This window comes from Tachypleus tridentatus, chromosome 10 (assembly GCF_004210375.1).
Source record: "Tachypleus tridentatus isolate NWPU-2018 chromosome 10, ASM421037v1, whole genome shotgun sequence".
NCBI classification, from domain to species: Eukaryota; Metazoa; Arthropoda; class Merostomata; order Xiphosura; family Limulidae; genus Tachypleus; species Tachypleus tridentatus.
In genome coordinates, this window is record NC_134834.1 from 140,590,135 (window position 1) to 140,607,673 (window position 17,539).

The window sequence follows — 17,539 nt, forward strand, 5'->3', positions numbered from 1 at the left end:
CTTACCAAATGTATTTAACAAATGAGAAGGTCAACAATAATCGAGAAAAAATGTGTGCTTGCACATACAGATTCGCCATGATTAATACTTCATTAAAACAATGTATTTTGCACCACAGAAATAAAATTATGCTTTTACAGGTGATTAATATATTCGTGAAATCGTGTGATTTCCTGAAAACCTGATGTCTTTTTATGTTTTCCATTTCTAAAAAAATCTGTTTGCATGCTTTTTTATTTTCCCCTTATAACATAGCTAAATTCTATTCTTCTACAGTGTGTCGAATTTGAGAAGTTTCTTCATTTTAAACATGATAATTAGTAGCATACTTAAAAACAAACTTATTTTACAGATGGCAGCATCAACAGCCTGCTTCGAAAATTTGAGCATTCATAAAGTATAAGTATGTTTTAATTTTATTATCATAAAATTTTATTTCATATAATATTAGATGATACATGACAATAAAAGTTGTAATATACCAGACGTTAAAGAATAAAAATGAATGGTGAAGCTGGTAATTTACAGTATTTACAGTTTGTGTATTCTTGAAAACCAATTCTCGTTAATATTTTATCATCGCTGAATCTTATTGCAATTTGCATCAAAAATTATATGCTTCTTTAATGTTTTGTCAAACGATAATACAGAGAAAGAGCTATACGTACGAAATGTTTATAGTTTTTAAACAATTGTTGATAAGTTCTCAAAATGTTTACTTGCACATATGAGTTTTGCTTCCCATCAGGGCATAATACCTTGACTTAACAACGATTGAGGTTGACAGAAACTATCTAAAGATACTGTTGTCTTTCAAACACGCCTACAGAGCAACTTTGTTATCACGCATGTTGACAGAAGGAAACACCCCATCACGTGCTGTGACACGCGATTCAGCCTCGTGACGAGAGACCAATTATTTTGACGAGTTTTATTTCTTCTGTTGTAAAGAAGTAAAAATGATGTATACTGTAAATTAAAAACACTTATTAACGTTATTATACGCATACAAAAAAGAGCATACAGCTAGTCAACATCATACATTATCAAATTTTGGCCTGTTCTAATCAAATAGTGAGATTTGGCTGCTAGTCTTAAAGTTGCCCCAAAGTGTAGAATGAGTTTTCGCGAAAATGGGAAGCAATTCATGCAATTTATCGGCCAGACCGAGTTGCTGTTTATATTCATTGTTTAAATATGCAATAAGCTAGCTGAAGTTGAATTTTCTGCAGGAGTGCCATTTTTCTTGGTTATTTAACAATTTTACCAGCTCCCATCCTGTGGCTGATCATTGGAATTAAGTGGCTCAGGACAAAAAAAAATAAAAAGGGAAACAATACAGTAGAGGGAAATACTTATTCCAATAATCGATACCGCGAAGAAACTAAACTATGCTAGATATATCATGTTTCTTAATAAACCTTTTGTTTTATTCATGGGCACGTTACCATATCATTATAATTTACACGTGTGTCACGAATCTTTATGGAATTAATCTGTAAACGTGATTTCAACAGTCAGCATCATGTTGACCAACCAAAATAAACGTCAAATAATCGTCTATTAATTCTGATTAATATATGTATATATATATATTTAAAAATAACGTTCAAAAGAAAGGACTAATAATTATATTTATGTGAGAAATACAAGAATTCACTAGAATAAAGGTCGTGTACCCAAGTAAACAGATGTGAGATTTATCTGCTGTATATAATTTTCCACAAAATAACGTACACTAAATAATTTTGATAAACATTTGAATTACCATAACTTTATTATTTTTACTTGAGTTTTTAGTGTATGTTTTCTTATAGCAAAGCCACATCGGACAATCTGTTGAGTACACCGAGAATTTCTAGTGACACCAAGATCTAGATTCTAGAAAATATATATAATCTAGAAAAAGTAAAAAAAAAAAAGGCCTAAGAATTTTTTTTAATTAAAAGGCAGTCTCTACTTTGTAGGCTTGCTATGTTTCTTCATAAGTAACTATATTATAGGCTCGTGTGTGCCAACCTACTTATTCATCCGAATTATTTTATATTTCTGTTCACTTTTGTGTCTATGAACTTACCTCATCCTCGTAACTACTTATGAAATTAAATCCTTTAGGCACCTGACAAACGGTTTCTGTTTTAGACGTTACGGAATAAAGTAGAGGGTAAAATATTAATATCGTGAACTATGACCAGGTGGCACTCGACTCGTAATCTGAGGGTAGCAAGTTCGTATCCCCGTAACACCAAACATGCTTACCCTTTCAATCGTGGGGGCGTTATAATGTGACGATCAGTTCCACTATTCGTTGGTAAAAGAGTAGCCCAAGAGTTGGCGGTGGGTGGTGATGACTAGCTGCCTCCCTCTAGTCTTACACTGCTAAATTAGGGACGGCTAGCTCTGATAGACCTTGTCAAACTTTGCTTTTGTGATCTGGGAGCGTATAACGAAAACATAATGGGAGACTATATTTGGAGGTTGATATGTAAAAGTGATTTACATCACAGTCGCAAATCTCGAAAAACTACTTACTTCTAAACATTTTTGTTCATTTTTGTATAATTTTAGTATAAATACATATAAATCTTGATTCATATGTTGTTTTATTCAGACCTTATGTAAATCAAAATGTGTTAATTTGCCCGTTTTTACATAGAAAATAGATTAATTTCTAAATTTCATTATCCAGGTCACAAAAGCAAAGTTTGAAGGGAATAATGGCCATTTTCTGTACTTTTACAACACAAGCAATTAAGAAATAACTCGTACTATCCAGGAACAAAATTTGTGTTTCATAGTGTTATAATACCCAACACGAAAAAAATCTTTAAAGCATCGAGCAAATTGAGGTCAACAATATTACGAAAATTTCGGAGAACAAGTAAACCATACATACAACGTAAAACTCGTAGAGAGTTATGTAACAAATTCTTTAATAAGTATCACTTTTAAAATAATTAACCTTTAAACTTTTGGTGCAAAAACTAAAATAATAATTACATATTAAGTCAACTAACTAAATAATAACTCTTAATCTGTGTGTATATGTGTATGTGTTTTTCTTATAGCAAAGCCACATCGGGCTATCTGCTGAGCCCACCGAGGGGAATCGAAACCCTGATTTTAGCGTTGTAAATCCGTAGACTTACCGCTGTACTCTTAATCTGAACAGGCTTGCACAGTGAGCAATGACCAACAAAGTAATTTTGTCAGAAACAACAGTGACTGCATAACTGTTTATATGTAGCAGCAAGTCTTTAAAAAACAACAATTATCATATATTGTTTTGTTCTATGTGTTGATGTTTCCATTTGACAGAAACTTGACCAATGATCTACCTTACTTGTCTGACAAGATAAAAAGATAGAAATGAATGAAAACAATATAACCCGAGTACTTTCCAAAGGCAGGAACTCTTCTTCAGGGTCAAATTTGAAATTTCACCTGTCGAAAGACTACTTGAACCTATGGTGTTGTTCTAACACCATGAAAATAAAAAGGTACTTATTTTTACTGATGAGGCTTTCAGTTTCTGATGTAACTTCTAATTTGAAAAAAATTGTCTAACAAACAACACAGGCCGTCCAAAGCCACCGAGATATATAATATGGATTATTCAATACATATGTTTCTATTTTTGTTTAGTCATAAGTATGTTTAATATCACGTGACGACAATGTTAATTTACGACTTGAATTCTACAGAATAGTATGGAAATCTTGAGCTACATAGTTGTTTTATTTTTTGAATTTCATACAAAGCTACACGAGAACTATCTGCGATAGCCGTCTCTAATTTAGCAGTGTAAGACTAGAGGGAAGGCAGCTAGTCATCACCACTCACCGCCAACTCTTAGGCTACTCTTTTACCAACGAATAGTGGTATTGACCGTCACATTATAACGCCCCCACGGCTGAAAGGGCGAGCATGTTTTGGTGCGACGAGGATTTGAACCCACGACCCTCAGATGAGCTAGATAGAATGATTGACTTACACTAGAGTTAAAGTTTGAGTCGTTTAGTTAGTTGGTAATTGCATTATTTAATTAGTTTGTCTGCTGCTGTTTGTGTTTACGAAGAAGAACAATAAGAAATTGTAACTTCTGTTTAACCGTTATTTAATGTTGAATTAGATCTTTAGATAATTACATAAAACATTAGCATGTGAAGTCGAAAACATAAAATGTTTTGTTACCTTTAAGTTACCGCATCACCCAAAAGATCTCGCCCAACAGTAAAAATCGTTACGACAATGTTACGGATCAGTTTTGCAAACAGCCGTCATGCAGTAAAAAGGCTGCAAGGTACAAACTATCATCGCGTGCGTTCTGCTTGGTGATATAAAACAGCTTGTTTGTTTGTTTGTTTTGGAATTTCGCACAAAGCTACTCGAGGGCTATCTGTGCTAGTCGTCCCTAATTTAGTAGTGTAAGACTAGACGGAAGGCAGCTAGTCATCACCACCCACCGCCAACTCTTGGGCTACTCTTTTACCAACGAATAGTGGGATTGACCGTCACATTATACACCCCCACGGCTGGGAGGGCGAGCATGTTTAGCGCGACGCGGGCGCGAACCCGCGACCCTCAGATTACGAGTCGCACGCCTTAAGCGCTTGGCCATGCCAGGCCTATAAAACAGCTAAAACATGACACTGACTGATACATGTTAACTACTACTTTTTAATAATAACACAGAAGATACTGCATTTAAAGAAAGCTGTTATGTACAAACAGTATATTCAAATACCTTATTTACTTCAGTTTCCTGGGTCCTATCCATATGCGAGGAAAGGTCTTTGAACTATTGGGAGGGGTCACCGACAATTATATAAGTTGCTTATTTCATATGTTAATTGCGGTCATAGAATTCATAACTGAAACATTGGCCTTCCATGATAGCAGAAACAAGTTTCTATTCTCTATCAAAAACAAAACAAAACACTGTGTTGCCGGAGGCCCCAGTGCTCTCCCAGGTTCCGCGATCTATGACCCTATCTTAAATTATCACCTCCAAATTTTCTTCTCTAACATGTCTTTTCCTTACCTTCATTGTCGTTGTCAACTTATGTAGTCTTCCTTCATGTGTTTTCCATTTAACTGTCCATTATTTTTGTCAGTTTAAATTTCATGTGATCAAATAAATCAAAAGTATGACTTATCCAATAACACATCGACATAAAATTCGTATTATCCGAGTACGTTAAATGATTGCATGCCATGACTCAAACGTTGTGCATCAAGTTCACGTGTTAGAAATTATCTCTGTTGGTTTGACAAGGTAACTAACTATATATGAAGTACATAGGTACATACGGTGTCACTGTTGTGATATTTTCCACCTTCACTCCTAATCCCCACATCATACCTCAGAAACAAGGATGTATGGGAAATACTCTACAAACTACCTCACAGGTCAATTGAGAAACATAATCATCCACCATAGCATAGTGTTAATCCAGATAATAGTTTACAATGTAGCAATAAGACGCTTTGCTCGGATCGATCGAAATTCGTTACTTTTTATTTATTACATCACTGTTCTTCACGGTGGAAACTAAAATTAAACTCTAAAAAAGGCAATTATTGAACTATATTTATTGAAAAAGTTGATATTCAACTTGGAATAACAAAAAAGTAGCAAACGTCAAGGCAGAGATCAAAGACCTTTATTTAAAAAAGATATTCACTGCAAGTTATTTAGTTCATAATCTTTTGATCGTGTTTATTGTACAAGTAATCTAGATACTGATTTACTATTTTCATTATAAGACATCTAGAAATGGGTCTTCACTGCAGGCTATATAAAAAGTAATGTTTCGGAAATTCTGTCGGAATATCATATATATAATATCGTTTTAATGGTTTTCATCACATTGCATCTTGAAGTTGATAACGTTTTGAATTCGTTAATCGAAAGACGTACTGGTGATTAGGTAAATCACTTACTAACAATGTAATAATTATAAATTATATATTTATAATTTCTATTATAAATTAATATAAGATATTTTATATCTTATAAAATATATGTTTCATTTCGTTCGAGATTTAGACGCACGTCAAATCTGGCTTAATATTTTGTTATTTGGCTTAAACTTTTTTGTTAAAAAACAAATAAAAATGACAAAATAACAGGTTACCCTTTTTCTTTAGAAAAATATGTTATTCTATCTGCTTAGCCTTTTTCCACAAATCTTTATTTCTGATTTCGTTATGGCAACATTATTCTTAGGTCAGCATGTCATTGAATGATGATAAAACCCAAGTGCTTGAATGAGTTTTCATTAAGAAGCTAATTTGTGTCCGTGAAAATGCTTTTGAAGTGCCAAAGATATAAGAATACGTTTTTAGACAAATTAATAATTAGTTGTCAGCCTTATAGTGGCTGAATATCACTAATAAATCCGATACGAGTAAATATCTTCCTAGGACTAGGCCTAATACGAATTCATCGGTGTTATCGTCATAAGCAAGCACTGCAACGCAGGATGATGCAAGAAGTGCCGAAACAAGAAAGAAAAGAAAGTATGATGAAAGTTTTATTGAATATGGTTTAACATGATCAGGTAATGAAGATGGACCTAGTGGGTTGTGTGTTGAATGTGGAACAGTCTTGGGTAAGAGTAGTTTGCATCCAGTAAAGTTAAAACGGCATCTAGAAATCAAACACTCCCAATTAAAAAATCCAACTTCCGAGTATTTGAAAAGAAAGTGTTTGCACTTAAATGCAAGGAAAACTACATTTCGTACGTTTATCCAACAGGACAAGAAAGGTGCTCTTATTGCTTCATATCGTGTTACTTATTGTATTGCAAAAGTAGATGAAGCTCGTACAATGCAGAAGATTTGGTAGATTGAACTGTTGATGAGAAACTTATTTAAAACGTTAATGCCTTGCCCCTTTCTGACAACTCAGTTTCTAGAAGAATCAAGGATATATTCAACAAATTGCTTAACGGAATTAATAAAGCGAGAAAAGTGAGTCCAACTTTTTCTATTCAGATGGATGAATCAACAGATGTCGCAAGTTATGCGATGATGTTGCTTGTGTTTGTTCGCTATATTCACGAAGCTAGATTTAAAGAAGAGGTGCTAACTTGCAAACCTTTGCCTACTCAAACAACAGACAATGAAATATTTAAACTGATCGATTTATTTATGGAAGAACACGAGAGCCAATAGCAGATTTGCTCAAGTATTTGCACTGATGGGTCTGCAGCTATGATTGGAAAATTTTCAGGCGCAGTGGCACGCATAACAAAGAAAAACCCGGACATCGAGGTATCCACCGCTGTCTTCATCGTCATGCACTTGCAATGAAACGAATGCCAGAAGACTTAAAAGAGGTATTGGGCGATGTCATAAAAATAGTTAATTTTATAAAATCAATACCACTCGATGCGAGGATCTTCAGTTTACTCTGTGAGGATATGGGAAATTTGCTGCTTCATACTGAAGTCCAATGGTTTTCCTCGGGGAAAAGTGCTTGCTCGGTTTCACTTACTGCGTGAGGAGATAGGTTTCTTTTTATCTGAATGATATTTTGAAATTGTATACAATTGAAGGGATTAATGCTGGATACAAAAAGTGGCTTACCTTTCGGATGTATTTGCCTCTTTAAATGAAGTGAATGCTACAATGCAGGATACCAGGGTAATGTATCTCAAAGCTCGGAGTAAAATGGAAGCGTTTCAACGTAAGCTAAAACTTTGAGGTAAATGTATACTTATGGAAGAATTTGATTGCTTCGAAAATCTCAGTGTTTTTTTTTTTTACTTATGAATGAAATTTCCTTAAGTGAAGATGCAAAAGTTTCAGTCTTGCAGCACATACCTGATTTGTTACAACTATGGGGGAGTACTTCCCTCAACATTTAGAAAAAATACTGTGGATTCACAATCCCTTTGTTGACTCTTCAAATACTAATGCTTTGTCTTTAAAAGAGAAAGAACTGATTACACCCTAAAAACAAAATTTCAGAAGGAACTAATTAAACAATTTTGGATTCAAATGGCTATGGAATAACCTGAAATAAGTAAGAGAGCTTTGAAAATTTGGATGCGTTTTCCAACAACAAATCTTTGTGAGCAAACATTTTCATTGTATACAGTTACAAAGACGAAATTTACAAACAGGCTAAATACTGAAGATGATTTGCGCTTACAAGTAAAAAACATAACTCCAAATATTGAACTACTTTGTGAACAAAAGCAAGTCCATCCAAGCCATTAATAAATAAATAAGTACACTGTACTTTTTCTAATATAAATTTTGCAAACAGAAACTTTTGAACAAGTAGAAGTAAAAATTGTTATTTAAATATTGATACTTTTAATAAACGTATATTCTAAAAGCTTGAAGTAAACTTTATCTGGTGCTAGTAACCGATTGTTTCTATTTTTAGTGTTGTTTTTCTATTAAGTCTCCGGAATGTTTTTGCTTTTTGATGCGAAGCTCCGCCGTTCTAAAAAGTTTGGGAACCCCTGATCTAGACAACAAATCAGCTAGCTAATTAACTAACGGATAACTAAAAAACTATAACGAGTTAACACACAGAATAGCTTTTAAGAATAAAAACTGAAACAAAGATAAACAATTAGGATAAGTTCAAGTCAATAATGTTTTCTTGCTGGCTTCTCCCGTTAGCGTTAACTATATTACCTTTTGATCAATTACTGTGTTAAAAGTTTTTAATACATCTCTTAAGTTTTAAACGGAAATTATAAACTAATTATAAATGGTAAATAGCTTCAAATGAAAGCAGTGTTGCAAGAATGACATACAAACATGAGTATATGCGTGTTTGTACAAAGGAATTTGACAACTATATAAAAGCAAGTTTCACATGTCGCCCAAGTGATTTCTTACCCATTTTTTCTACTAACTGAACAGATTGTACTTTATTAGATTGGCAACTAGCCATTAGATGAGAACAAGAATAAAAAATAAACCTGTTTCTCCAGAACCAGTTACTTCCCAGAAATTAATAATTGACGTCACACACATATACCGTCTTCAAGAATTCAAACATTCGAAGTTCAATGTTTACATTAAAGACAGTTTGAAGGGAGGGCAAGTGAAAAAAAGACACCAAAAAAAACCCCAACAACAACGAAAGGTTGTGTGTACGCTCCAATACCAGGAACCTGTTAGGACTGAGAAATGTCATAGAATACATGAATGTAATGAAGTAAGGAGGACGAAACATAACGAAGGCTAACAGGAGAAAGTAAGACAGTAAGAAACGTTAAAACAAAACAAACTAAAAATAACAGCAGAATGTAAAAACAAACACACACTGACTAATAACTACAACTAACCACAGGGCTAAAAAACAGAAGACATCGAAATTATTGTGAATAAAACTGAGTATCGCAGCCAAGGCTTAGCAATGTTTTGTAGTGATTGTTCTGCTTAAATTAAGGGCAGTAAAACTAGTTATCAGAAGCTGATTGTCATGCATGTTTTCAGGTACTAATTTCAGTTTTTCAAACAGCATAGATAAACACATGATTTGTTTCTTTTTAACATCACGATCGTTCAACGTGCTTTCTTGTTTGTCATTAATTTTTTAAAATATTTAGTTACTTGTAGTTCATCTGTTGTGTGGTCAAAAAATAAAATCCAAAAGTCGGCAGTTCTATAACTATACACCTTAGGGTAGAGTCAGACACATAGCCTAAAGTGGCTTTGCTCTTAAACAAACATAATATTCTTATGTTTGTTATATACAAAATAGACCAAATTAGCGTAAATAAAATGTACAAGGGAGTTATATATGTTAATATTTATCTGCACTTTTTTTTGGAGACACGTTTTTCATTGAACGAACGACGTATAGCAACCGACATCTTGAGTGAATGTAAACAATGAATTCATACAAATTTATCTTTTGCTAACATATATAACTAGCATTAATAAAACATTTTTGTAAATATGATTAAAAGGCTTGCTTTAAGTCGTAAATTCAACTACAAAAGCTACTAGATAAAGTGGGTACAAAATTTTCTACTCTAAAAAGGAAATAAGCTGTTTGTAACTTTCTTCTGATGCGGTAGGGTGTATTTTGTAGTACCTGGTCACTTAGCACATGAGGCATGACAAAAAATACGATATACTCGGGGTCAATGTTGAAACTCTTTTCTTGTCATTCACGCACGGTAATTCTGTGAAAACAATTTTCGGAATCAAAATTACGCTCTCCAACCCGATAACTACCACCCCAAGAGATAGTACGTTAAAATTCCTTATCATTAAAAAGTCCAGCACCACTACAAGTCAAGGCATGAAAAGCGGAAACCGTGAAATCAGTCAGTCCTCTATAATATGACTTAGTAAGACAGAAAACATTTTGCATTTTATCCCCTTTCAATTTCAAGAATTTTGTATTTTGTTTTGTTTTTTTAATTTCGCGCAAAGCTACTCGAGGGCTATCTGCGCTAGCCGTCATCACCACCCACCGCCAACTCTTGAGGTACTCTTTTACTAACGAATAGTTGACCGTCACATTATAACGTCCCCACGGCTGAAAGGGCGAGCATGTTTGGTGCAACGAGGATTCCAACCCGCGACCCTCAGATTACGAATCGAACGCCTTAACCAACCTGGCCATGTCGGGCCTTGAACATTAAATATCTTCGTCGGAAAAAGTCTGCTTACAAGTGGTGTAAAGCCAACCAAGGTAGCTAGCTCAAGCAGGATGTAAAGATATCAATGCAGGATTAATTTTCTCATTGTAGACCTGGATCATCAATTAAATATTCAGTTCTAGACCGAATATAAGAATCAGTATTGTATGTAAATTTGTAAAACTGTTGTACATAAATTATTATTTGTAATAACCGTTATTATAAATTGTACCGTTGTTTGTATATTAAAATATATTTGTGTTAAGAAAGAAAAGTGTGTGTATCAATGTTGTTGGCAAATATCATGAATTTAATACATATTAACACTTAATTAACTTCTAATTTCAATTTCAAATTTCCGGTTATATAAAATAGTAATACGTATCGTATATAACATAATAATTTGGAGACTCGTCCGAAATAAATTATAATACGTAACATTCAGTACTTTTTGTGAGTTAATTGGTTTAGATGCAATAATCCCATTTAAAACATTAAAATGTTACAAGTTTGTTACCGAGAGTGTATAACCAATCATTTATGCGCTTTAAATTCTATTTTACATTTTTAACTGCGTACTAAGTTCACTCAAATGTTGTTTTTCTGAATATATCCTGAGGACATTGAGTGTGCAAAAATTATATTCAGCTTTGACGAGAGATAATGTGTATAACAATTGGAGTACAGGCATTCTTTATGTATATGCTATACATATTAAGTCATTCTGGTGCGGTATCATAGAAGACGTTTTGTCTGTCTGTGGACGCATATTCCTTTATTGTTTGTTTGGAATTTCGCACAAAGCTACTCGAGGGCTATCTGTGCTAGCCGTCCCTAATTTAGCAGTGTAAGACTAGAGGGAAGGCAGCTAGTCATCACCACCCACCGCCAATTCTTGGGCTACTCTTTTACCAACGAATAGTGGGATTGCCCCACGGCTGGGAGGGCGAGCATGTTTAGCGCGACGCGGGCGCGAACCCGCGACCCTCGGATTACGAGTCGCACGCCTTACGCGCTTGGCCATGCCAGACAACATATTCTTCTAAACGAGTTGACCGATCCAAAACAAACTTGGGATGCTAACTTAGTAGTCCAAAAGCAAAATAATGTTGGTGTGGTGTTTGTCAGTGTAGTTTTTACGTAGTATAGACCTCATTATTTATAAAATGCAATGTGATAACTGTCACGACTTCTATTTTGGAGAAACAAGTAGAAAAATGGAAACCAGATTCAAAGAACATAAAAAGTTACCTTCACACGTTTTCGAACACTACAAGTCAAATAAACACAAAATAACCATAGAAAACACTCAAATATTAAATAAAGAAACAAACATAAACAAAGGCAAAATTAAAGAAGCCTTACTTATACAACAACTTAAACCCAAAATAAGCCAACATAAATAAACGCCTTTATACCTATATTAAATATAATAAAATAAATAATATAAAATTATATATTTAAACATATAACACCGCCCTCTACGTTCCGACACTCAGTTACACAACCCCTTCCAAACATGTGGTCAGCTTCCTGTCAGTTACCTCTTTCTTTCTTTGTTAACCTGACGATGACCGAAGAAGGTCGAAACGTTGTTCGCTCTTCTACATAAAATATTTTCTCAACCCAAACGAGCCGTTTTTGCATATATAAATACTTAATCTGTATTATTTTATATAAAATACTGTATGCTCCTTAACTACATATTCGAAATTATGTAATTTCTTTCTACAGTAATTTGTAGAAAGGTGTTCGATTGCTTCACTGCAGTTGTCAGGCTTAAAATAAAACTTCCAATTAGAAGACTAGGGTCACGGGTTCGAATCCCCGTCACACCAAACATGCTCGCCCTTTCAGCCGTGGGTGCGCTATAATGTAACGATCAATCCCATTATTCGTTGGTAAAAAAGTAGCTCATTAGTTGGCGGTGTGTAATGATAACTAGCTGCCTTCCCTCTAGTCTTACACTGATAAATTAGGGACGGCCAGCGCAGAAAGCTCTCGTGTAGTTTTGCGCGAAATTCAAAAAACTAAACCAAACCAATTTGAAGAAACTTATATTTGTGTATGTTGTTTCCAACAGTTAGTGGTAATTGATAACCCAGAAAAAAAACTGTGTTGTCCATACATATACAATGCAAAATTACTAATGTGCACAAATTTTTTACTTTCTCACAAACGTAACGTATTCGAACCTACAGTTACGTATACATACCCAAGTACAAACATGGATTGTAATGTTTAACGTACGAAAGTCATCTAGAAGATTTTTCTTGAAGGCAGTTTTCATTCTAACTGGTATTTTAGTAAAAAGAAAAGAGTACGTTTGTGTTTGCTTATAGCAAAGCCACATCGAGCTATATCTTGTGTCCACCGAGAGTAATCGAACCCTTGATTCTTGCGTTGTAAATCCGAAGACTTTCCGTTGCTCTATCGGCGAAAAAATGAAAAGAAGAAAACCACATAACTGGCTAAAGAGAACAAACTTACACTTATCTTTAATTTTCAAGAGCCAATAAATACCATGTGGGATTTAGCAATGTTTGAAAAAATCATAATGCTTATACTATATACACAAATAACTTAATTTGTAAAACAGGTATAAAATTGTTATATTACACTAGACAAAATTAATCAGTATATTGTTTCTTTTATACACTGTTGTAATTATTTTTATATTTTACAACACCAAAATCAACTCTGATACCAACAAAAAGTTGTTTATATGCTTTGCCTAATTTTTTTTCTCTATAAAATAACGCAATGTAATGTCTTAGCTTCTTTAACAGTATTCGAGTCGATTTTCATGTGACGTTCTGAGTTTAAAGGAAGGGCAAGAGCTTATGTCACCCAAACATAGAATAAATATTTATCTACTTCTGTTGGTACTTATGGTTTAACTAGATTTTCTACTCCTTAAACACGGCTCTCATCGGCTATTAGAACTTTCTCACTCCCCCTTTTCCCTTATGTTTACGGTTTAATACTGTGCTGGTTTTCTGCAAGTTCTAGAACACGGTTTTCGTTAATACGTTCAGGTGTCTGTGTTAGAGGAAACTTCAAGCAGTTTCATTCAAGGAATTAAACCTTCTAATATATAATTTGATACATACTATCAACATTAAACTTAAGGTCATCTGACGGAACCATTTTTCATACAACACAAAGGTAACAGTAGAAATACTATCACCAAGTAAAAAGTTAACATGTCGATGTGCTATGTGTTTGTCACCCCCCCCTAGTTCTTCTTTGTTCTCTCTCAGTTTTGACACCTGGTGGAACATCGACGAGTCTTCGGATTTACAAAGCTAAAATCAAGAGTTTGATTCCCCTCGGCAGATACAGCAGAGTCCGATGTGGCTTTGCAATGAGAAAAAACACAGACACACAAATTCAATTTTACAGAGAGTTGCTCAAATAAGTAACTGAACGGTTCATTACTTTATCTGCACATGGATCAAATACTTGGTTGTTAAATGTGTTTACGTGTGGGAGAAATAGCTGTTTGTTTGTTGTTGAATTTCGCACAAAGCTACTCGAGGGCTATTTGTGCAAGCCGTCCCTAATTTAGCAGTGTAAGACTAGAGGGAAGGCAGCTAGTCATCACCACCCACCGCCAACTCTTGGGCTACTCTTTTACCAACGAATAGTGGGATTGACCGCACATTATAACGCCCCCACGGCTGAAAGGGCGAGCATGTTTGGCGCGACTGGGAGGGAAAAATAGCTGTAACTTCACTTGTAATGTCCCGAAATAAATTGTGTAATGGAGCAAGACCTTCCTTTCATTCGAGCACCAGTGGTTCAAAATCACGTAAATGAGGTGTACGGCATGAGGAACGTAACTGTGTTGATGTAATTTGCATTTTGATATTTCAAGCCAAGTAATAAACTAAAACGAAATATAAATGAACAGTATGTAATTTACAAAGAAGCTTTCTGAATTGTTATACAATTAAGATATTTATAATATCTGTGCTCACACTTACGTACTCCAACGAATTAAATATATATCAAGTTTTTGTGGACACCAACAAAACACTTACTAGTATGAATAAACATCGTTTTGTTATTATCCCCCTGTGTTATGATTTAATTAAAAATAATCTAAATATATGTTTTATTCAGAGTATTTATTTTTCATGTTTATTTTGATACATCAATATTTAACATCGACTTTTCCTGTTGATTTAATATTTAATGTTCACTTTTCGTTTCCTGTGCGAAATCATTTGCAAATCACGTTTTAAAGTTATCTTACAGCCACACTGAATAATTCAATATAAACCTGCAACTTCAGATTGAATAACGTAAGAAAAGGTGGTGCGCTAACGTTCACCCTGTGAGGTCAATGGTGTACATACTTAAAATGCGCAATGACGTACGCAATACTGTCGTTATGTTTTTCCGGGAAAAAAAGAGAAAAGAGTACCAATTTGTAAATATAGAAAAAGAAGGTGAAATTCAAAGTTGTTCCAACTTAACATATAATAAATATAGCCATTAAAATAAGATGTGTTTGTTTATTTATAGTTAAGCACAAAAATACACGAGTATCGAAACCCGGTTTCTAGCATTGTAAGTCCGTAAACACATCATTGTACCAATGGAGAAAAAGTAAAAGGGATTGTTACCTTTAGAATACTTTGTACCTATGAAATTGTATAAGAATTGCGTATTAGTGCTTTTTTGTTGCTGTTCTTTCTTTGAGCGAAAGACACACAGACACTTCATTATAGATTACACAATTTCTGAGATATGCTTAATACCAGCTACATAAAACAAAAATCAAGTTATCAAAAAAACTTGGAAATAGCATGGGCGAAATATTGAGAGAAAGAAAGATGTATATAAAACATTTTATATTGTGGGGAAAAGTTAGAAAAACATTCTGGAGACTGGAATATCCAATAAATTACTTTGCTTTGTTTTCAAAGCATTAAATGGCAGCACTTTAATAAGTATAAAACTTTCATGCACGTGAAGCATAATCATTAGATGCTATTTCACAATATTCGACAAATAGGAACTATACACAGTCTGTCAATCACCGTGCTATTCATATCATCGTGTTGATTTTGAAACGTTTGAAAAATTCTGAAAATCATATGAACATCGACGAAACCTACACAACTTCCACTCACATACAATGTACGTTTTTATCAACTGTACAAACACGTTATGAGCATCCCAACTTTTATTAAAGTGGCTGCTGTTAGAAGTAGCTGGTGGTTGTCAAGAGGGATATTAAAAAAACAACAACACTGCATCCTCTTAAAGATTGAGTCGCGAGGGGTTTAAATATTAATCATAATGTTTGAAGGGATAAAACTACAAGAAACGAAAACGTAAGTAAGTATGATTCTAGAATTAGCGATGGAAACCACATTTTATCGACTTTTTAAACACGCTTTCCTATATTATATATTGTTACGTATTATAATATATTTTGGACGAATCTCCAATTTATTATGTTATGTACCTTACGTATTACCATTTTATATAATCGGAAACTGATACACACAATTTTCTTTTTCAACACAAATATATTTTACTATACAAAAAAACAATACAATTTATATTAACGGTTACTACTAATAATTATTACAAATGATAGTTAAAAAACAGGAGTTTTACAAACTTATACACGATACAAACAGTTTTTTATCCAGTCTAGAAATGAATATTTTATCGACGATCCATGTACACGACGAGCAAGTTAATTATGAATTGATATTGTCACACTTTGCTTTAGGTAGCTAGCTGTCGTTTCTTGATTGACCTCACACCACTTACAAGTTAACCGCTTACCGATGAAGATATTTGATGTCCTGTTAGAAATTCTAACGTCCGACGTAATTTACTGAAGCGAAACCGCTTGAAATATTCGAAATTTATAATCATTCATACTCAAATTCTATTTGGTTAGTTTTTTTCGTGCTCATAAGTGAACTTCATGTTGAGGTGTATAAAGTTGAAAAAAAACACTAAATGCATCATCAACATATCTATATCTGTATGGTGACGGGGGTAAAGCTGAATTAATTGCTTGAGATTCAATCTGTGTCATGAAAATATTAGCTAGAACTGGTGAAACGGAATTACTCATACTTAAGTCATTTATCTGTAGGTAGTTTTGGTGGAAGTGAATTATATAAAGGTTGCTAATTTGTTGCTGGGGATGTGTATTAATGGGATTGGGTCTTGGATATATAGCATTTCTCAACCTCAAGATCACAAAAACCGATACAAAATATAAATCCACAGAAAAATCATTCATACTGGACTACACATTCCTTGGGACTCAGCACATGAAACAAAACAAAATCTCAACATGTTGAGAAACCAAATAAACACAGCCACAAAACTATGTTCACCCGATAAAATTAACGATGAAATCAACAAAATAAAACAACACTTCATCAATATCAACAAATTTCCTTCAAAAACCGTTCAATAAGTTATATATACATACACATACCTAGACGAGCAACACAGTCAATAACAAACAATAATAAATTCCAAGAAACACTAAACTATCAAACCTTACACTGCTTTAAGCTTAGTAAGATTAGTAATCTTACACTGCTGTATACCACATGTTCTCGGCGAAAAAATAATCAACATTTGGAAAAAAATTTAAAACAAAACTCAACATTCCCGTAAACACTAAATTTATTCAAAAACTATGTACAAAACTAAAATCCATACTATGTAAAAATTACACTGACAAACACCGCACCAACATTACTTATGAAATACAATGTAACGATTGACACGACTTCTATATTTGAGAAACAAGCACAAAAAATAGAAACCATATTCAGAGAATACACACAAAAGAAAAACACCTGCGCACGTTTTTGAACACTGCAAGTTAAATAAGCACAACGTAACCATAGAAAACACTC

The 17,539-nt window shown here is 33.8% G+C and overlaps 1 protein-coding gene across 12 annotated transcripts in view; it reads right to left on the reverse strand.

The window, feature by feature from the left end:
* The window catches only part of LOC143230456 (uncharacterized), a 67,461-nt gene that overhangs the window by 11,441 nt on the left and 38,481 nt on the right, over positions 1–17,539 (reverse strand). For 4 of the 12 annotated variants that reach the window (XM_076464043.1, XM_076464042.1, XM_076464044.1 and 1 more), the window contains one exon: positions 12,844–13,058. The exons of the other annotated variants lie outside the window; for them this stretch is intronic. In XM_076464043.1, coding sequence (XP_076320158.1) covers positions 12,844–12,857 — 14 coding nt within the window. In that variant the 5' untranslated portion in view covers positions 12,858–13,058. Of the gene's footprint in view, positions 1–12,843; positions 13,059–17,539 lie in introns of those variants that run through there. 12 annotated transcript variants of the gene reach the window in all.